The sequence below is a fragment of the Scyliorhinus canicula genome, chromosome 11 (genome assembly GCF_902713615.1).
Source record: "Scyliorhinus canicula chromosome 11, sScyCan1.1, whole genome shotgun sequence".
NCBI lineage: Eukaryota > Metazoa > Chordata > Chondrichthyes > Carcharhiniformes > Scyliorhinidae > Scyliorhinus > Scyliorhinus canicula.
Genome location: NC_052156.1, coordinates 3,749,149 through 3,771,635, shown reverse-complemented (window position 1 = coordinate 3,771,635; position 22,487 = coordinate 3,749,149). Strand labels below are relative to the sequence as shown.

The 22,487-nt window shown below is 49.5% G+C and overlaps 1 protein-coding gene across 1 annotated transcript in view; it reads left to right on the top strand.

Annotated features, from left to right (window-relative positions):
* xpc (xeroderma pigmentosum, complementation group C) overlaps window positions 1-21,701 on the top strand; it is a 40,776-nt gene extending 19,075 nt beyond the window's left edge. The window contains exons 9-16 of the mRNA XM_038812010.1: window positions 3,249-4,299; window positions 7,207-7,367; window positions 8,807-8,888; window positions 11,713-11,847; window positions 14,567-14,736; window positions 16,338-16,431; window positions 17,765-17,854; window positions 19,883-21,701. Coding sequence (XP_038667938.1) covers window positions 3,249-4,299; window positions 7,207-7,367; window positions 8,807-8,888; window positions 11,713-11,847; window positions 14,567-14,736; window positions 16,338-16,431; window positions 17,765-17,854; window positions 19,883-20,086 — 1,987 coding nt within the window. The 3' untranslated portion in view covers window positions 20,087-21,701. The remainder of the gene's footprint in view (window positions 1-3,248; window positions 4,300-7,206; window positions 7,368-8,806; window positions 8,889-11,712; window positions 11,848-14,566; window positions 14,737-16,337; window positions 16,432-17,764; window positions 17,855-19,882) is intronic.
* Window positions 21,702-22,487: the final 786 nt, after the last annotated feature.

Sequence of the window (22,487 nt, the reverse complement as noted above, 5' to 3'; positions counted from 1 at the left end):
CCCTCTGACAGTGCAGCACTCCCTCAGTACTGACCCTCTGACGGTGCGGCACTCCCTCAGTACTGACCCTCCGAAAGTGCTTCACTCCCTCAGTACTGACCCTCCGACAGTGCATCTCTCCCTCAGTACTGACCCTCTGACAGTGCGGCACTCCCTCAGGACTGACCCTCTGGCAGTGCGGCACTCCCTCAGGGCTGACCCTCTGAAAGTGCGGCACTCCCTCAGGACTGACTCACTGGCAGTGCGGCACTCCCTCAGTACTGACCCTGTGGCATGGCGGCACTCCCTCAGTACTGACCCTCTGACAGTGCGGCACCCCCTCAGTACTGACCCTCCGACAGTGCGGTGCTCCCTCAGTACTGACCCTCTGACAGTGCAGCACTCCCCCAGTACTGACCCTCTGACAGTGCAGCACCTCCTCTGTACTGACCCTCTGACAGTGCGGCACTCCTTCAGTACTGACCCTCTGACAGTGCATCACTCCCTCAGTACTGACCCTCTGACAGTGCAGCACCTCCTCAGTACTGATGCTCTGACAGTGCAGCACATCTTCAGTACTGACCCTCTGACAGTGCCGCACTCCCTCAGTACTGACCCTCTGACAGTGCGGTGCTCCCTCAGTACTGACCCTCTGACAGTGCGGCACTCCTTCAGTACTGACCCTCTGACAGTGCAGCACTCCCCCAGTACTGACCCTCTGACAGTGCAGCACCTCCTCTGTACTGACCCTCTGACAGTGCGGCACTCCTTCAGTACTGACCCTCTGACAGTGCATCACTCCCTCAGTACTGACCCTCTGACAGTGCAGCACCTCCTCAGTACTGATGCTCTGACAGTGCAGCACATCTTCAGTACTGACCCTCTGACAGTGCCGCACTCCCTCAGTACTGACCCTCTGACAGTGCGGTGCTCCCTCAGTACTGACCCTCTGACAGTGCGGCACTCCTTCAGTACTGACCCTCTGACAGTGCGGCACTCTCTCAGTACTGACTCTTTGACAGTGCAACACTCCCTCAGTACTGTCCCTCTGACAGTGCAGCACTCCCTCAGTATTGACCCTCTGACAGTGCAGCACCTCCTCCGTACTGACCCCCTGACAGTGCCGCACTCCCTCAGTACTAACCCTCTGACAGTGCAGCACTCCCTCAGTACTGACCCTCTGACAGTGCGGCTCTCCCTCAGTACTGACCCTCTGACAGTGCGGCACTCCCTCAGTACTGATCCTCTAACAGTGCAGCTCTCCCTCAGTACTGACCCTCTGACAGCGCAGCACCTCCTCAGTACTGACCCTCTGACAGTACAGTGCCGCACCTCCTCCGTACTGACCCTCTGACAGTGCGGCACTCCCTCAGTACTGACCCTCTGATAGTGCAGCACTCCCTCAGTACTGGCCCTCTGACAGTGCAGCACTCCCTCAGTACTGACCCTCTGACAGTGCGGCACTCCCTCAGTACTGACCCTCTGACAGTGCGGCACTCCCTCAGTACTGACCCTCTGACAGTGCAGCACTCCCTCAGTACTGACCCTCTGACAGCGCGGTACTCCCTCAGTACTGACCCTCTGACAGTGCGGCACTCCCTCAGTACTGACCCTCTGACAGTGCAGCACTCACTCAGTACTGACCCTCTGACAGTGCAGCACTCCCTCAGCACTGACCCTCTGACAGTGCAGCACTCCCTCAGTACTGACCCTCTGACAGTGTGGCACTCCCTCAGTACTGACCCTCTGACAGTGCAGCACTCCCTCAGTACTGACCCTCTGACAGTGCAGCACTCCCTCAGTACTGACCCTCTGACAGTGCGGCACTCCCTCAGTACTGACCCTCTGACAGTGCGGCACTCCCTCAGTACTGACCCTCTGACAGTGTGGCACTCCCTCAGTACTGACCCTCTGACAGTGCAGCACTCCCTCAGTACTGACCCTCTGACAGTGCGGCACTCCCTCAGTACTGACCCTCTGACAGTGCGGCACTCCCTCAGTACTGACCCTCTGACAGTGCAGCACTCCCTCAGTACTGATCCTCTGACAGTGCGGCCCTCCCTCAGTACTGACCCTCTGACAGTGCTGCACTCCCTCAGTACTGACCCTCTGACAGTGCAGCACTCCCTCAGTACTGACCCTCTGACAGTGCGGCACTCCCTCAGTACTGACCCTCCGACAGTGCAGCACTCCCTCAGTACTGACCCTCTGACAGTGCAGCACTCCCTCAGTACTGACCCTCTGACAGTGCGGCACTCCCTCAGTACTGACTCTCTGACAGTGCAGCACTCCCTCAGTACTGACCCTCTGACAGTGCAGCACTCCCTCAGTACTGACCCTCTGACAGTGCGGCACTCCCACAGTACTGACCCTCTGACAGTGTGGCACTCCCTCAGTACTGCACTGATCTCTCTCTGGATTTTCTGCCAAAGACTCTTTCGTGGGACAAGAGCCTCCAGCCATCTCACTGAGTTGGATGTGATTCTCACTAAGCTGACACTTTTGGCTCCTCATATTTTTCTCTTTCCCGGAGATAGTTTGCTCCATTTGGATTAATTGCAGAAATTTGAAAGAACTTCTGTTGCGGTTGAAACTATTTCCTTTTTTCCTGGCAGCGGGCGTGTCCTTGTCCTTAACCATTTATCAAAAATCTGCAGCAGCAACCATTTCGTAAATGAAGTCTCAATTTTTACTATAAAATCTAAATTCAGCTCCAAAACCAGAAACAGGTGGAAATATTCAGACATCATCTGTGGAGAGGGAAACAGTGAACGTTTCAGCTGAGTGACTTTTCATCAGAACTGGGAAAGGCTGGAGGGGAGATAGTGACATTGCAGTAATATAACTGCATGAGGGATAAGCAGGAATCAGGCGAAGAGATGGCATGCGAATGTGACAGAGAAATGGGGCTGGGAGACCGCTGTTCCTTCTAATGTCTATGTGCACATTTTAAAGAGAGCATTGCTTGTGCACGATCTGTTTGGTTCCTGAGTGGCCCACACCTGACTGCTGCATGCCCACGCACACAGGAGGCCGAGAGAGAACTCTGGGGGACACCCCATGTATGTGGACCACACACTGGTGGTGTACCGATGGGGAACGCACCCTCCACACCAGTCGGCATCTCCCCCGATGTCTCTGCTGTAGCCATCCTCCATCACTAACAAAGTCAAAGAGAAAACAGGAGAAAAAAAGGTTTAAAGTTGTTGAAGTCGATTTGTGCCCATGATGGGTCTTGACCCCACGAGCTTTGAGTTGTGAAATGTGCATCTGAACTTGGTCCCAGCTCTAAAACTGGCTTTTTGTTTTCTTTTGAAGAACCCGAGGGGCAGTAAATCCACTGATCTTCTTCAGCAAACCCGGATTCCAGCACTGGATGCAAAACCTGAACCTGCGTCCCAGAGTGGAACCAAAGGTGACATGGAGGTTAAACTGGAGGGAGGACAGGATGGTTCAATGAAGACTCTAACTGCAGGGGAAGAGAAGCCACAGCCGGTACCCAAAAGGAAGCAGGTTGAACATGTGAATAGAAGAGGATATAATAGAGGAAGACTTAAAAAGGTTGAAGGAGCTTCTGCTGAATCTGGTTTTGAGGATGAAGAGTGTCTGGTATCCAAAAGACCTGGGTCCCCAAGGCCAAAGAACGATCGGCGACGGAGAGTAGCTTCGAAAGTTTCTTATAAGGAGGAGACCTCTGAGGACGATGATGACAGCGATTCTGACTTCGAAGTCCTTGATAGTTCGGGTTCCAGCAATTACTCGGATGGGGATAATAGGAGTGCCTCTTGGAGAAAGAGAGTATTTTCACAAACAAATACTCCCCAAGGAAGACCGACTGACCAAGGAAATAACAAGGGCATAATCTTCAGCACACCAAAGAGTGAGAAGGACAGTGAGGATGACTTTGAAAGTGATCCAGGGAAAATCAATCCCAGTAAGAGAAGGTCCTCAAAATGCAACAAGACCAAAGCCAACACCAGACGTGAAAGAACGAGGTTGGTTAGCGAGGTGTCTCCGAATTCGAAGGGTTCAGACCAGTGGATTGAGGTTTACGCAGAGGCTGAGAAGAAATGGGTCGCAGTCGACTGTGTTCGCAACACTTTGAGTCACCCAGAACTCTGTGCCAAACACGCTTCCAAACCGCTCTCCTACATCATCAGTTTTGACAATGAGAGTTGTGTGCGAGACGTCACCCAGAGGTATGACGTGGCTTGGATGACCAGAACGAGGAAACAACGTGTTGACCCCGGATGGTGGGATAAAACTCTGGCAGTGTACAAAAGCAACTGTACAGAACGTCAGAAAGAGGAAGACCTGGAGGTAGGTGGTATTTACTTTGGACCAGTATATGCTGAGAAGCCACCCTGATATGCCAGTGGCAAAACATTTGCTTTTGATGTCTTTTTAAATGCAGTTCTGTGCTGTTGAGATTAGTTTACTTACAACACTCAGCATCTCAGCAAGTGTAGAAGGCAGACTTGCATGGATGCCACTTGCATGGCCTTCCTATTTCCAGTTGCTTAGTTCCAGACGAGACAGGAAGCAATATACAAAACTGCTCAAACATGAACACAAACTTACACCAAAAGAGCTGCCAGGTTTTCTGAAGCAAGAACTTCTGGCACAGATTTGGGGGGCTGAATGTTCTCCTGTATTTTACTAATGATTCTGTGATGATTTCAATCAGGTAGAGTCCTCATTTTACCTTGCATCCAGGTGAAGATCCTTTACAGCAGTAAAGGGCAGCACGGTAGCACAGTGGTTAGCATTGCAGCTTCACAACTCCAGGGTTCCCAGGTTCGATTCCCAGCTTGGGTCACTATCTGTGCGGAGTCTGCACGTTCTCCCCGTGTCTGCGTGGGTTTCCTCCGGGTGCTCCGGTTTCCTCCCACAGTCCAAAGATGTGCAGGTTAGGTGGATTGGCTACGCTAAATTGCCCCTTAGTGTCCAAAAAGGTTAGGTGGGGTTACTGGAATACGGGGATAAGGTGGAGATGTGGGCTGAAGTAAGGTGCTCTTTCCAAGGGCCGGTGCAGACTTGATGGGCCGAATGGCTTCCACTATAAATTCTATGAATAATTCTATGAAATATGAAGATTCCAGGCAAATCATCTCTCACCCCTATCCAATCCTAACTGCTAAATTATAAAGCATCATGGTCCATCTATTCCACCTTGCACCATCTTAGTGGTCCATTCGAACACAGCACCTTCATTCAAGCAAGGAGGGAGACAGGAAGCAGGGAACAATAGGCCAATTAGTCTAACATCTGTCACAGGGAACTTGCTGAACCCTATTATTAAGGCAGTTATAGCAGGATATTTAGAAAATCATAATGGGATCAGGCAGAGTCAATATGGCTATGTGAAAGGAAAACCGTATTTCACTAATTCTTAGAGTTATTGAAGAAGTACAGGCAAGGTGGATGAAGGAGGACCTGTAGATGTACTGTACTTGGATTTCCAGAAGGCATTTGATAAGGTGCCACATCAAAGGTTACTATACAAGATAAGAGCTCATTGTGTAGAGGGGGAGGGTGGAGACATATTAACATGGATAAAGGATTGGTTAGCTAACAGAAATCAGAGAATAGGGATAATTGATCTCGGGTTGGCAAACCAACTAGTGGAGTCCCACAGGGAACAGTGCTGGGGCCTCAACTATTTACAGGCTGCATCCATGATATAGATGAAAGGACAGACTGTATGGTTGCTAAATTTGCTGTTGACACCAAGATAGGTTGGAAAGTAAATTATCGAGAGGAAGACGAGAGTCTACAAAGAGCTATAGGCAGGTTAAGTGGTGGGCAGAAATTTGGCCGATATATAACATGGGGAAAATGTGAACTTGTTCAATTTGATAGGAAGATTAGAAAAGCAATATACCATTTTAAATGGAGAGGTTCAGAACTCATGAGATACAGAGGGATCTGGGTGTCCTAGTACATGAATCACAAAAGGTTAGCCTGTAGGTACAGCAAGGGATTAGGAAGGCAATGGAATGTTGGTGTTTAGTACAAGAGAAATGCAATATATTCCATCCAACATCGGCAAGTCAGGAGTGTGATGGAATACTCTCCACTTGCCTTGATGATTGCAGCTCTAACAACACTCAAGAAGCTCAACACCATCCAGGACAAAGCAGCCAGTTTGATTGCTCCCCTTTCCACAAACATTCACTCCCTCCACCACCGACACACCGTGGCAGCCGTGTGTACTATCTACAAGATGCACTGCAGTAACTCACCAAGGTTCCTTCAATGGCACATTCCAGAACCCATGACAACTACCATCTAGAAGGACAAGAGCAGCAGACACCTGGGAACCCACCACCTGGAGGTTCCTCGGCAAATCACCCACCAGCTTGACTTGGAAATATATTGGCCGTTCCTTCACTGTCACTGGTCAGAATCCTGAAACTCCCTTCCTAACAGCACAGTGGGGGTACCTACACCTCAGGGACTGCAGCGGTTCAAGAACATAGAACATACAGTGCAGAAGGAGGCCATTTGGCCCATCGAGTCGGAACCGACCCACTTAACCCTCACTTCGACTCTGTCCCCGTAACCCAATAACCCCTCCTAACCTTTTTGGCCACCAAGGGCAATTTACCCTGGCCAATCCACCTAACCTGCACATCTTTGGACTGTGGGAGGAAACCGGAGCACCCGGAGGAAACCCACGCAGACATGGGGAGAACGTGCAGACTCCGCACAGACAGTGACCCAGCGGGGAATCGAACCTGGGACCCTGGCACAGTGAAGCCACAGTGCTATCCACTTGTGCTACCGTGCTGCCCCCCCCAAAGGCAGCTCACCACCACCTTATCAAGGGCAATTAGGGATGGGCAATAAATACTGGTCTTGTCAGCGATGTCCACATTCCGTGAAAGAATAGAAGTAACAGACCAGGAATTTAGACCAGTTTAAGCATTCTCCCATTGTGTGATTCTGAAACTGGGGGTCATCAATTTAAAATAACCACTAATATATCCAACTGGGAATTCAGGAGAAACGTCTTTACCCCAAAGAGTGGGGAGAATATGGGAGTGGTTGAGATTAGTAGATATTTAAGGGGGAAGTTGGATAAACATGAATAGAAGGTTGGGGCACGATGATGTAAAGTGGAAGGCGGTCCAGGCACAGCACAAACACTGACATGGCCCAGTCCGGGTGCATGGCCTGTTTCTGTGTTCTGATATATTGTAGTCTTTCTCTTGTATTTCACAGTTGCAATCCAAGTTGCTTGATCAACCATTGCCCACTTCTGTGGCCGAGTATAAAAACCACCCTCTCTACGTACTGAAGAGACATCTGTTGAAGTACGAGACCCTGCATCCTCCGACAGCGACTATCCTGGGATACTGCAGAACAGAGGCCGTCTATTCAAGGTAAGGACGTTTGCCAGCTGACCCGATCAAGACCTTCAATGTTTCAATAAGATCACCTCTCACTCTTCTAACCTCCTGTTGCTCTGGCCCAACCTGTTCGATCTTTCTTCATAAGATACGCCCTTCATCTCAAAACCAGTGAAATTCACGATCAACACCCCATCTCATTGACTCTCGTGACAGTGTAGACCCTTGCCAGTAGAGAGTTGTTTCTCTCTGATAGTTCACCCAAACAACTGCTCTTCTTGCATGAGCCTCGTCACTTCATGCTGACGGGCTTTTCAACATTTTAGGCCACAGCTAACCCCTTTCTGTTTTCATCAACACAGACTCACTGCACTCACCTCACACACAAACTATCTCTCTTTCCCTCTCTCTCTGTCTCTGTTTCTCCCTTCAACTCTTTCTCCATCTCTATCTCTTTCTCTAATTCTCTCCCTTCTGTCTGTTACTATATCTCATTTGATTCTGCCTCTCTCTCTCTCTCTCTCTCGCTTTCGAATCCCGTCCCTTAGTCTCTATCTGTGTCTCCAATCCTCTTTGTTTCACTCTCTGTTTCTCTCTCCCTGTCTCTTCGAACCATCAAACCACTACTGTGCTGTGGGAGGCCATTCGCCCCATCGAGTCTGCACCGACCCTCTGAAAGAGCACCCTACCTAGGCCCTAACCCCACCTAACCACCACATCTTAGGACTGTGGGAGGAAATCCACGCAGACACGGGGAGAAAGTGCAAACTCCACACAGACAGTGACCCAAGGCCGGAATTGAACCTGGACCCCTGGCATTGTGAGGCAGCAGTGTTAACCATTGTGCCACCGTGCAGTCTCTTCACGCTGAGGTGATTGGATACAGGCCAAAAACCAATGGCTGATTATTTTTTTTCTCTTCCCTAACCTTGCCCTGGTGCATCGAGGAGGAGCCTGGGACCCCTCTGGTCGAACAGTTCTCCCTATCCAATACCGGGCAGTACGTTTGTTAGCCAAGTGACTTTTTTTCAGTCACTGTTTCACCTGAACTATTGTTCTGTTGATTTTTGTGGTTGATAACAATACACACAGTCACAGAGGTGACATAGTGGTTAACGCTGCTGCCTCACAGCGCCAGTGATCCGGTTCGATTCCGGCCTTGAGTGTCTGTGTGGAGTCTGCACGTTCTCCCCGGGTCTGTGTGGGTTTCCTCCGGGTGCTCTGGTTTCCTCCCACAGTCCAAAGATGTGCAGGTTAGGTGGATTGACCATGATCAATGTGCTGGGTTACGGGAATAGGGTGGGGGAGTGGGCCTACGTAGAGTGCTCTTCCAGAGGGTTGGTGCAGACTTGATCGGCCGAATGGCCTCCTTCTGCAGTGTAGGTATTCTATGAATTCTATGTGCACAAGTGTCATACAAACATACACAAACACACTTTTATCTTCTCACTCATTGCTGCTTAATATTTCAGAGAGTGCGTACGCACACTTCATTCCAAGGACACATGGATGAAGGAAGCCCGTGTGGTGAGAGATGGAGAGGTTCCCTGTAAGGTAATGTAGTTCTCAGTTCTCTCGATTTGACCCCTATACTATTGTGCTCAGCAACCTAAGCAGTTTGTTTTATAAGTGCTCCTCATGGCCTTTCCCCTCCCTTGCTCTATATGGTCAACCTCCAACACCTCTGCGCTCCTCTAATTCTGGCCTCTCGAGCATTCCCAGTTTAATCTCATAGAATTTACAGTGCAGGAGGCCATTCGGCCCATCGCGTCTGCACCGGCTCTTGGAAAGAGCACCCTACCCAGGTCCACCCCTCCACCGTATCCCCATAACCCAATAACCACACCCAACACTAAGGGCAATTTATCATGGCCAGTCCACCAAACCTGCACGTCTTTGTACTGTGGGAGGAAACCAGAGCACCCGGAGGAAACCCACGCAGACACGGGGAGAACGTGCAGACTCCGCACAGACAGTGACCCAAGCCGGGAATCGAACCTGTGACCCTGGAGCTGTGAAGCAATTGTGTTAACCACAATGCTACCGTGCTGCCCGCTGCGCGATTGCCCGTTGTGCCTTCAGCACCTAGGTCCCAAACTCTGTAACCCCCTCATCGTTCTTACTCTCTCTTTTCCCCTCTTCCTCCTCCCCTCTTCCTCCTCCCCTCTTCCTCCTCCTCCCCTCTTCCTCCTCCTCCCCTCTTCCTCCTCCTCCTCCTCTTTCTCCTCCTATAAGACCATAAGACCCAGGAGCAGAATTAGGCCACTCGGCCCATCGAGTCTGCTCCTCCATTCAATCATGGCTGATATTTTTCTCATCCCCATTCTCCTGCCTTCTCCCCATAACCCCTGATCCCCTTATTAATCAAGAACCTATCTATCCCTGTCTCAAAGACACTCAGTGATTTGGCCTCCACAGCCTTCTGCGGCAAAGAGTTCCACAGATTCACCACCCTCTGGCTGAAGAAATTCCTCCTCGTCTCTGTTTTAAAGGATCATCCCTTTAGTCTTAGATTGTGTCCTCTGCTTCTAGTTTTTCCTACAAGTGGTGTAGGTGAAAATATACATGAATAGACCTTTGAGTAAGTAAAGAAGAAATTTATCAATTTTCAGAGCTCTGGGAGAAAAGGCCTTTGACCCCCTCGGTCTGTGCAGCACCTTTTCTCGCCTGAGCTGAGGTCGCACTGGGTTAATATACAGAAGGAAAGCGGAATTAGTTTGCATTCGCATTTACATATACCCAATCAATTCTGTTTGCGTCACAGTTCATAACATGCATCTTCAATGCCATAAATGGCTACAAGTTAGCTCCTATAGCCTCTAATTGCAGTTTGCCTTACCCGATCAATTCATTACAAAGAAGATCAAAGAACAAAGAAAATTCCAGCACAGGAACAGCCCCTTCGGCCCTCCCAGCCTGCGCCGATCCAGATCCTTTATCTAAACCTGTCTCCTATTTTCCAAGGTCTACTTCCCTCTGTTCCCCGCCCGTTCATATACCTGTCTAGATGCATCTTAAATGATGCTATCGTGCCCGCCCCTACCACCTCCGCTGGCAAAGCGTTCCAGGCACCCACCACCCTCTGCGTAAAAAACTTTCCACGCACATCTCCCTTAAACTTTCCCCCTCTCACCTTGAAATCGTGATCCCTTGTAATTGACACCCCCAATCTTGGAAAAAGCTTGTTGCTATCCATAGATAACAGTTACATAAAGTCATGGGGTCAATAGTCCAGCCACGTTGAACATGTCCTTCCACATTCCTTGCTAGTTCCTTAATTTGGGGCCCCTTTGTCAGTTACAAGTAGCTAAAAATACAAATATTGGGCAAAGGTTGCCAACGGCTCATTGTCTCTCTGGATGCATCTGGTTGTGGATCAGTTATTTTGCACAAAGCTTTACTACTTCAGCAGCAGACACTGATAATAACATAGGGTCAAGAAAGTTGACAGAGTCCATTTTATATCAGGCGGCATCCATTTATTATCTTCTGTAATCCGTTCAGAATTCTACCTCTTCAGTGGAAACATCCTCTCCATGTCCACTCCATCCAGGCCTCGCAGTATCCTGTATGTTTCAATAATATTCCCCTTCATCCTTCTAAACTCCAATGAGTACAGACCCAGAGTCCTCAACCATTCCTCATACGACAAGTTCTTCATTCCAGGAATCATTCTTGTGAACCTCCTCTGGACCCTTTCCAAGGCCAGCACATCCTTCCTTAGATACGGGGCCCAAAACTGCTCACAATACTCCAAATGGGGTCTGACCAGAGCCTTATACAGCCTCAGAAGTACATCCCTGATTTTGTATTCTAGCCCTCTCAACATGAATGCTAACATTGCATTTGCCTTCTTAACTGCCGACTGAACCTGCACGTTAACCTGAAGAGAATCGAGAACAAGGACTCCCAAGTCGCTTTGTGCTTCTGCTTTCCGAAGCATTTCCCCATTTAGAAAATAGTCTATGCCTAGATTCCTCCTTCCGAAGTGCATAACCTCGCACATTTCCACATTGTATTTCATCTGCCACTTCATTGCCCACTCTCCTAGCTTGTTCAAGTCCTTCAGCAGCCCCCTTGCTTCCTCAATACTACCTGTCCCTCTCCAGATCTTTGTATCATTTTCTCCTCCTCCTCCTCTTTCTCCTCCTCCACTTTCTCCTTCTCCTCCCATTCTACTTGCTCTTTAATAATTATCTCTTTGATCAAGATTCTAGTCACCGTTCCTGACATCTCCTTTTGTGTCTCAGTGTGTTTGCTTAGAGGTACGCACTTTGGGGATCTTTACAATGTTCAAAGCTCTATAAAAGTGTAAATTGTTGATGTTGTAGGGCAAACAGCAGCTAATAAACAATATATTTTTCTCCCCTTTTGCCAGATGGTGAAAAGCCAATCTAACCAAGCACGCCGAGCACGACAGGCCAGTTTGGAAGATAGAGATAAGGATGACCTGGGACTGTATGGGCACTGGCAGACAGAGGTCTATTCCCCTCCACGCGCCATCAACGGGAAGGTGTGGATACCATTCAGATGCGTTTTGGACGGGAGGAGGAGTTGGGATTTGCATCCCTGATTTCATACATCCCTGAGTGGCCATTTAGTCTCAAGCTTGTTCTACTGTTCAATGCAAATCTTTGCTCTAAGCCTCAACTCCATCCATGTGCCGAGGCTCCGTAACCATCAACATCCTTATCAACTTCAACAGAATCTTGGGTTGCAGTCTGGTCTGAGAGATGGCCATACTGACAGTGTTGCACTCCCTCAGTACTGACCCTCTGACAGTGCGGCACTCCCTCAGTACTGACCCTCTGACAGTGCTGCACTCCCTCAGTACTGACCCTCTGACAGTGCAGCACACCCTCAGTACTGACCCTCTGACAGTGCAGCGCTCCCTCAGTACTGACCCTCTGACAGTGCAGCACTCCCTCAGCACTGACCATTTGACAGTGCGGCACTCCCTCAGTACCGACCCTCTGACAGTGCAGCACTCCCTCAGTACTGACCCTCTGACACTGCAGCACTCCCTCAATACTGACCCTCTGACAGTGGAGTTTTGCCTCAGTACTGACCCTCTGACATAGAACATTACAGCGCAGTACAGGCCCTTCGGCTCTCGATTTTGTGCCGACCTGTGAAACACTCTAAAGCCCATCTACACTATTCCCTTATCATCCATATGTTTATCCAATGACCATTTAAATGCCCTTAATGTCGGCGAGTCCACTACTGTTGCAGGCAGGGCATTCCACGCCCTTATTACTCTCTGAATAAAGAACCTACCTCTGACATCTGTCCAATATCTATCTCCCCTCAATTTAAAGATATGTCCCCTCGTGCTAGCCATCACCATCCGAGGAAAAAGGCTCTCACTGTCCACCCCATCTAATCCTCTAATCATTTTGTATGCCTCAATTAAGTCACCTCTTAACCTTCTTCTCTCTAACGAACATAGCCTTAAGTCCCTCAACCTTTCCTCATAAGATCTTCCCTCCATGCCAGGCAACGTCCTGGTAAATCTCCTCTGCACCCTTTCCAATGCTTCCACATCCTTCCTATAATGCGGCGACCAGAACTGCACGCAATACTCCAAATGCGGCCGCACCAGAGTTTTGTACAGTTGCAACATGATCTCATGGCTCCGAAACTCAATCCCTCTACCAATAAAAGCTAATACACCGTACGCCTTCTTAACAACCCTATCAACCTAGGTGAAAACTTTCAGGGATCTATGTACATGGACACCGAGATCTCTCTGCTCATCCACACTACCAAGAATCTTACCATTAGCCCAGTATTCTGTCTTCCTGTTACTCCTTCCAAAATGAATCACCTCACACTTTTCTGCATTAAACTCCATTTGCCACCTCTCAGCCCAGCTCTGCAGCTGATCTATGTCCCTCTGTAACCTGCAACATCCTTCTGCACTGTCCACAACTCCACCGACTTTAGTGTCATCTGCAAATTTACTCACCCATCCTTCTGCGCCCTCCTCCAGGTCATTTATAAAAATGACAAACAGCAGTGGCCCCCAAAACAGATCCTTGTGGTGCACCACTAGTAACTGGACTCCAGTCTGAACATTTCCCATCAACCACCATCCTTCGTCTTCTTCCAGCTAGCCAATTTCTGATCCAAACTGCTAAATCACCCTGAATCCCATGCCTCCGTATTTTCTGCAATAGCCTACCGTGGGGAACCTTATCAAACGCTTTACTGAAATCCATATACACCACATCAACTGCTTTACCCTCGTCTACCTGTTTGGTCACCTTCTCAAAGAACTCAAGGTTTGTGAGGCACAAACTACCCTTCACAGAACCGTGTTGACTATCCCTAATCAAATTCCTTTCTAGATGATTATAAATCCTATCTCTTATAAACCTTTCCAAGACTTTGTCCACAACAGAAGTAAGTGCAGCACTCCCTTAGTACTGACCCTCTGACAGAGCGGCACTCCCTTAGTACTGACCCTCTGAAAATGAAACGAAAATCACTTATTGTCACAAGTAGGCTTCAAATCAAAGTACTGTGAAAAGCCCTAGTCGCCACATTCTGGCGCTTGTTTGGGGAGGCTGGTATGGGAATTGAACCATGCTGCTGGCCTGCCTTGGTCTGCTTTAAAAGCCAGCTATTTAGCCCTGTGCTAAAGCAGTCCCCCCTCTGACAGTGCGGCACTCCCTCAGTACTGACCCTCTGACAGTGCGGCACTCCCTCAGTACTGACCCTCTGACAGTGCAGCACTCCCTCAGTACTGACCCTCTGACAGTGCAGCACTCCCTCAGTACTGATCCTCTGACAGTGCAGCGCTCCCTCAGTACTGACCCTCTGACAGTGCAGCACTCCCTCATGACGATCTCCCTCAGTACTGACCCTCTGACAGTGCGGCACTCCCTCAGTACTGATCCTCTGACAGTGCAGCACTCCCTCAGTACTGATCCTCTGACAGTGCAGCACTCCCTCAGTACTGACCCTCTGACAGTCCGGCACTCCCTCAGTACTGACCCTCTGACAGTGCGGCACTCCCTCAGTACAGCACAGGGAGGAGTGTCATCCTAGATTCTGCGCTCATGTTCTTCCGAGTGGGGCCTGAACCTACCACTATCTGTCTTCTAGTTGCCACACCTTTGCGAGTGGGGTCGAGGGGCAGTGTTGCGGGGGGTGAAAAGCTTTGTTAAAAAAGACTTTGGTTAAATGGAGCTGGTGATTCTCACTTCATTACTGTCATCTTTAAGGTCCCCCGGAATGATTTTGGAAACGTCTATCTCTTCAAACCCTGTATGCTTCCCGTGGGCTGCAAGCATCTGAGGGAGTCCAACATCAACCGAGTGGCCCGAAAACTGAACATTGACTGTGCAGGAGCCGTGATCGGATTTGACTTCCACTCGGGCCATTCGCACCCCATGTAGGTGGTATATTGCCATTCGCTAGCACAACATCTACAAACTTACTGTGAAACCGTCCATAGTCCTGTCACCTTCTTCAGCCTCACAGCCCTCCGAAACCTCTGCGCCCCTCCAACATCATTTCCTTCACTCCGCAAATGGTGGCCGTGCTTCCTGGAGCCGAAGCTCTGGAATTCTCCCCTTCCTGCCCGCCCCCAAGCCCCTCCACCTCTCTATTTCTTTCCTCCATTAAGATGCTCCTCAAAACCACCTCTTTGTCTGAGCTTATGGTCAATTCATACATAGATACATAGAACATACAATGCAAAAGGAGGCCATTTGGCCCATCGAGTCTGCACCAACCTCACTTCCACCTTATCCCCGTAACCCAATAACCCCTCTTAACCTTTTTGGTCACTAAGGGCAATTTATCATGGCCAATCCACCTAATCTGCACCTCTTTGGACTGTGGGAGGAAACCGGAGCACCCGGAGGAAACCCAGGCAGACACGGGGAGAACGTTCAGACTCTGCACAGACGGTGACCCAGCGGGGAATCGAACCTGGGACCCTGGAGCTGTGAAGCCACAGTGCTAGCCACTTGTGCTGCCCACACCTTGCTTTAAGTGACCTCAAGATCAAATTTTGTCTGATTGCGCTAGTAGGTAGTGATTTGGGATTAAGGACACTAGAATAATAAAAGCTATTGATTATGTTATAAAACTGAGGTAAATCTCCCATCTATACATTAGGAGTGAGCAACAATTACCCACATTCCATGTGACACTATTAATATAAGATCACCTCAAACAAATCCAATCGGGAATTCAGGAGAAAATTCTTTATCCAGTTCTGTAGAAGGAACATGTGGACTTGAAACGTCAGCAGCTCTGTTTCTCTCTGTAGCCTAGAAACATTTGCATTTCACGACAAATCATGACAGATGTGATAATTACACGGCTCCTTGTCACAAGGGAAGGTCAGACATTTATGCCTTTGGCTGCTCATCATCGATTGAACGGGGAAGCGTGATAAACACAAGGGAGAGAGGAACAGGGGAGATATCGATAGGCTGTAATGAAGGGGGGGGGGGGGGGGGGGGGATTGGTAACAGGTAGCTCTTGTGCAGAGGAATGGCAGCACAGACCTGATGAGGTGACTGACCTGTTCCTGTGCTGTAAATTCTAATGTGATTCTGTGCAAATATCTGAAACGTTTGAAAGTGAGATGACCAGGAATGGGGAATCTAATTCAGAATCATAGAATTTACAGTACAAAAGGAGGCCATTCAGCCCATCGAGTCTGCAACTGCCCTTGGAAAGAGCACACCCTTGGAAACTGCCCTATCCCCGTAACCCCACCTAACCTTTCTGGACACTAAGGGGCAATTTAGCATGACCAATCCACCTAACCTGCACATCTTTGGACTGTGGGAGCACCCATAGGAAACCCACGCAGACACGGGGAGAAGGTGCAGACTCCGCACAGACAGTGATCCAAGCGAGAATCGAACTTGGGACCCTGGAGCTGTGAGGCAGCAGTGCTAACCACTGTGCCACCCATGCCGTCTTGTACTCAAATTGTGTCTCCCTTTTCTCACCCCGACTCCTTTCCCCCACCAGAACTGACGGGTACATTGTCTGTGAAGAGTATGTGGAGATTTTGCTGGCGGCCCGCGAGGAGGAAGAGGCAGAAATGGCAAGAAAAGAACAAAAGGTGAGACATTTGGGAGGGAGCAGGGTGGGTGTCGTGGGAGCTGCTGGTATTCGGGATTTGGGGAGTATGACTGATCCAAGAATCACGAACAGTACAGAAGGCGCCATTCGGCCCTTTGAGACTGTACCAACCCTCGGAAAGAGCACCCTGCCAAGGCACACTCCCTCGCCCTATCCCCATGAACCCAACTAATCTGCATATCCCTAATGGCAGTTTATCATGGTCAATGCACCTCACTTGCACATTTTTGGACTGAAGGAGGAAACTGGAGCACCCGGAGGAAACCCATGCAGACATAGGGAGAGCGTGCAGACTCCGCACAGACAGTCACCCGGAATTGAATCTGGGTCCCAGGTGCTGTGAGGCAGCAGTGCTAACCACTGTGCCAATGTACTGCCTCTTGTGGGGTGGGTTGCAAGGGTATGAAGTGAGATGAGTTCGGTAATCCAATATCTCATAATCAGTCATGTACTCAAAGACTGCAGGTCAGCAAATTAAAATAATAACATTGATACATATGTATGCCTTTGCTCTGTATCTAACCCCGTGCTGTACCTGTCCTGGGAGTGTTTGATGGGGGCAGTGTGGAGGGAGCTTTACTCTGTATCTAACCCCATGCTGTACCTATCCTGGGAGAGTTTGCTGGGGACAGTGTAGAGGGAGTTCTGCTCTATATCTAACTCCGTGCTGTACCCGTCCTGGGAGTGTTTGATGGGGGCAGTGTGGAGGGAGCTTTACTCTGTATCTAACCCCGTGCTGTACCTGTCCTGGGAGTGTTTGCTGGGGACAGTGTAGAGGGAGTTCTGCTCTATATCTAACTCCGTGCTGTACCCGTCCTGGGAGTGTTTGATGGGACAGTGAAGAGGGAGCTTTACTCTGTATCTAACCCCGTGCTGTACCTGTCCTGGGAATGTTTGATGGGGACAGTGTAGAGGCAGCTTTACTCTGTATCTAACCCCGTGCTGTACCTGTCCTGGAAGTGATGGGAACAGTGTAGAGGGAGCTTTACTCTGTATCTAACCCCGTGCTGTATCTGTTCTGGGAGTGTTTGATGGGGACAGTGTAGAGGGAGCTTTACTCTGTATCTAACCCCGTGCTCTATCTGTTCTGGGAGTGTTTGATGGGGACAGTGTAGAGGAAACTTTACTCTGTATCTAACACTGTGCTGTACCTATTCATGCAATGTCCAATTGTTTTGTGATTTGGGGAGTGTGAATATTTGCTCTCCCGCACTGACATCTCACACTTTGTTGATTGAAACGTGCCAGAACAAGTAGCTATCACCTTTGAAACCTGTTATGACTGAAATCTGCGGCGTGATTTTGTTGTTTAGAAACGGGAGCAACGTGTAATGGGAAACTGGAAGTTGTTGGTGAAAGGACTTCTCATCAGGGAAAGGTTGAAGGCAAGATACGGCGGAAAGGTAATCACCGCAAACTATTTACCCTTCTTCCTGGACCCCGGTCTGTCTAATCCCCTTTCTCCCATCCTGACAGTCCCATGGTGCACAGAAAATGCTGTTATTGATTAATCACACTGATCACTCTGTATCAATGAGTCAGACATGAGTTGAGGAAGATCCCAATTGGGTGTGAGTGTTTAGGGGCTGGTTTAGTACACTGGGCTAAATCGCTGGCTTTTAAAGCAGACCAAGGCAGGCCAGCAGCACGGTTCAATTCCCGTACCAGCCTCCCCGAACAGGCTCTGAAATGTGGCGACTAGGGGCTTTTCACAGTAACTTCATTGAAACCTACTTGTGACAATAAGCGATTTTCATTTTCATTTCATGTTGTGAAGAATAGATGTGAAGCTCTGTTCTTCCTGAGTGCACTCCACCTACGACACATCAGTTCTCAAACTACTCCGCGTTTTGGAATCCCTCCATGGCATGTGTTCTCCTCAATCCTGACTCTCCTCCAGACCTACATCCTCCGGGATTTCTGAGCTTTCTAATTCTGGCCTATTGGACATTCCTAATTTGAATTTCTCCATCATTGGCAGTCGATTACCCGAGTCCTAAGCTCTGAAATTCCTCCCGTAAACACCTGCACCTCACTTTCTACCTGCACAGCAGAGTGGCCACACTCTGACTGGAATATTGCTTCCTCAGGTTGGTTCTGAATTTAACCCGATCAAGTCCTGGCTGCGTCCTCTGAGTTTACTGTTCAGAGCGCGGGTTATCATTCATCAGCATGGATAATTGTTCTTCATTTGTCTCTTCTGAAGTACATGAATTGCAGGTGTCCAGATTCAGGGTAACCATGGGAGTGCCGCACTGTCAGAGGGTCAGTGCCGAGGGAGTGCTGCACTGTCAGAGGGTCAGTGCCGAGGGAGTGCTGCACTGTCAGAGGGTCAGTGCCGAGGGAGTGCTGCACTGTGAGAGGGTCAGTGCTGAGGGAGTGCCGCACTGTCAGAGGGTCAGTACTGAGGGAGAGCCGCACTGTCAGAGGGTCAGTACTGAGACGGTGCTGCACTGTCAGAGGGTCAGTGCCGAGGGAGTGCTGCACTGTCAGAGGGTCAGTGCCGAGGGAGTGCTGCACTGTCAGAGGGTCAGTGCCTAGGGAGTCTTGCACTGTCAGAGGGTCAGTACTGAGGGAGTGCCGCACTGTCAGAGGGTCAGTACTGAGGGAGTGCCGCACTGTCAGAGGGTCAGTGCCGAGGGAGTGCTGCACTGTCAGAGGGTCAGTGCCTAGGGAGTCTTGCACTGTCAGAGGGTCAGTACTGAGGGAGTGCCGCACTGTCAGAGGGTCAGTACTGAGGGAGTGCCGCACTGTCAGAGGGTCAGTACTGAGGGAGTGCTGCACTGTCAGAGGGCCAGTACTGAGGGAGTGCTGCACTGTCAGAGGGTCAGTACTGAGGGAGTGCCGCACTGTCAGAGGGTCAGTACTGAGGGAGTGCCGCACTGTCAGAGGGTCAGCACTGAGGGAGTGCCGCACTGTCAGAGGGTCAGTACTGAGGGAGTGCCGCACTGTCAGAGGGTCAGTACTGAGGGAGTGCCGCACTGTCAGAGGGTCAGTACTGAGGGAGTGCTGCACTGTCAGAGGGTCAGTACTGAGGGAGTGCCGCACTGTCAGAGGGTTAGTACTGAGAGAGTGCCGCACTGTCAGAGGGTCAGTACTGAGGGAGTGCTGCACTGTCAGAGGGTCAGTACTGAGGGAGTGCCGCACTGTCAGAGGGTCAGTACTGAGAGAGTGCTGCACTGTCAGAGGGTCAATACTGAGGGAATGCTGCACTGTCAGAGGGTCAGTACTGAGGGAATGCTGCACTTTTTATTTGCATCGTCTCCAACGGCTTGATATCCTTTTGATAATATGGAGCCCAGAACTGTGCAGAGTGCTCCAATGTGGACTAAGACTTGATGCATGTTCGACTTCAGACATACTTCTTTATTTTATCCCCCTTGTTTTAAACCCTAACCGTTTACATATTTTGCATTCTGTTTTTTGTTCAGGATGAAGCTGCCCTGAGCTCGAGTCAGGAGGGGGGAATGGGCTGTTCTGTGGAGCAGGAACGCCGCAGTGGTTCGGTCCCAGTCAGTGACCTGACCTCTTCATGGCCCTTGAACAGGCAGGAGGCGGGCGCCAAGGAGAAACTGAAGAGCCAGAGACAGAAGAAAGGACAAGAGAAGCATCTCTTCCCGTTTGAGAAGCTCTGACGTCGAGTGTCTGTCCTCGGTGCCGCTTGCTAGTGGAGCATTTCATGTCTCGCTTTGTAGCAATAGAATGGGGGTTTACCCATGCCAGCTTTAAGGGGCGGATTGCCATGGTGACAGTCCATAGTTTAGTATATCACAGAATGCAGAACACGATGTACTTGTGGTTGGTTATTTTGTCATAGTTAGCACAAGTTAGACTGGTGACCCTGTTTTCACTGTTATGGCATTGCTGAGTGCTTGGGCTCCTGGAGACGGAGCAGGGGTGGGGGCTGCTGGCAGAGGCTTCACCCCAACTACTCATGTTGCCGGCGTAGATCTCCCCCCTCGGGGATGAGGGGGGAAATTAACTCCCGGTTAACTGGCCCACTGGGTATACCCTGATCCCAAAGGAAAGCCATGAATCCCGAGTGGGAAAAACAAAATCCCAATTCTTCCTGGCGGGAATTCCAAAATTTTACAGTCTTTCAGGCATCAGATTCCCGTCATTCCATCCAAATGTGCCTGGGAAGCATCAAGCTCAGTCTGTGAAAGGACCGGGGGGAGAGGCCGGCCTGGAAACTCCCGTAGATTTTGGAATGAAGTTTGGGTGCAGCTCAGAACTGACGGTAAGCGTGTGCATGGGCCAGTTTGTGGTGATACAAACCCTCTGTTTGGGAATGGCTGGACTGTGGTCACCGTACAGGGGGAGGGGGAGTGAATTCTGCTTCTGTTCAGAACATTACAGAGGGGTCATTGATAAATCCACCACCGTACAAAACAATCCCCGAGAGGCCACCAGCGAATCTCCTCTGCAGAACAGGACCCTGTGCGCACCTGTCCTGCTGCGTTCAGGGAACAGCCCCAGGTCACTGAACCTTTGCTGCTCTTAAGACTGAAGAAAGATGTCTGCTGATGGAGAGGGCTAATGCACGGAGAGTGGGAGAGAAGAGTTTGAAAACCCTAGAAAGAAAAATACAAGACAAAAACAAAGACAAGTCTAATTTCCTCACAGGAATACCTGGTGGCTTTTAGCATCTCTCCATCCCATAGGTTGGATCACTGTCCAATGTGTACACGCGTGTGACTGCTCCCTGACGGTAATGATGCTGCTCGTGGTCGCAGAGCTCAGGCACCTCTGTCCGCTACCTGAACTTGGTAGACGATCCTGACTCTTGAGGTTTAAACTCTGCATGCAGGCTGACTATTCCACCACAGTGAGCTTCACAACTGTCCCCGGACCTGTTCTCGCTCAAAATCCACACCAGAGAATTCCTGAAAGGAATCACTAGATTATCAGAAGCTACAAAGTGATTTCCCCTCCCACCCCCATTGGCCACATCCCTCCCCCAATTCCTCAGTCGTACCCAGCCTTCACATGACGGAGATTCAATAACCTGACACAGATCAGCGGTGGAACCAGAGACACATCACAAAGTTTATTTCTTATCCTGCAAGATCATGTTTTTTTAATTCAAAGCCAATCTCCCGTCCCACAGCTCCCCACCTGTAAAATTATCGGCGACTCTCTGGTACCTCGTCAAATATTACCAAATCCCATTTGCGATCTGTGTATATTCTGTACTATTGGGTTTTTTTCTACTTTACGGAAAATAAAGTGTGTTGATTTGTAATAAAACTCATTCCTGTGCTTGCATTGAACTATAGGCAAACCTGGTTAACCTGAGAAAGGCAAAAGTGTGGGTATGTCCAACAATGGTCCCTTGGATCAATAATTACGTTTGGGCAATTTCAATTAATAAGTGTTTTAAATTCTTTCTCGGGATCCGGGCTTCGCTGGTTAGGCCAGCATTTATTGCCCATCCCTAATTGCCCTTGAGAAGGTGGGGGTGAGCTGCCTTCATGAATCGCTGCAGTTCATCGGAACAACTGTCACATGGAAAGGCAGCAATAGTCAGCATGGATTTGTTAAAGGAAGGTCTTGCCTCACTAATCTGATTGAATTCTTCGAGCAAGAAGGGTTGATGAAGATAGTGCAGTGGATGTGGTGTACGTTGCAAGGCATTTCGCAAGGTCTTGCATGGCAGATTGGTCAAGAAAGTGAAAGCCCATGGGATACAGGGCAATGTGGCAAACTGGATAAAATGTTGGCTTAGTCACAGGAAACAAAGGATAACGGTCAATGGCTGCCCTTGCAATTGGTAAGTTTTTTTCAAGTGGTGTTCCATCGGACTCGGTGTTGGGATCCTGACTGTTGTATATTAACGATTTGGATGTTAACGTGGGGAGCACAATTGGGAAATTTGCAGACAACACAAAGATTAGCCGAGTGGTGGACAGTGTAGAGAATAGCTAGAATCTCCAAAAAGATATAGAACATAGATCATACACTGCAGAAGGAGGCCATTCAGCCCATCGAGTCTGCACCAACCTACTTAAGCCCTCACTTCCACCCTATCCCCGT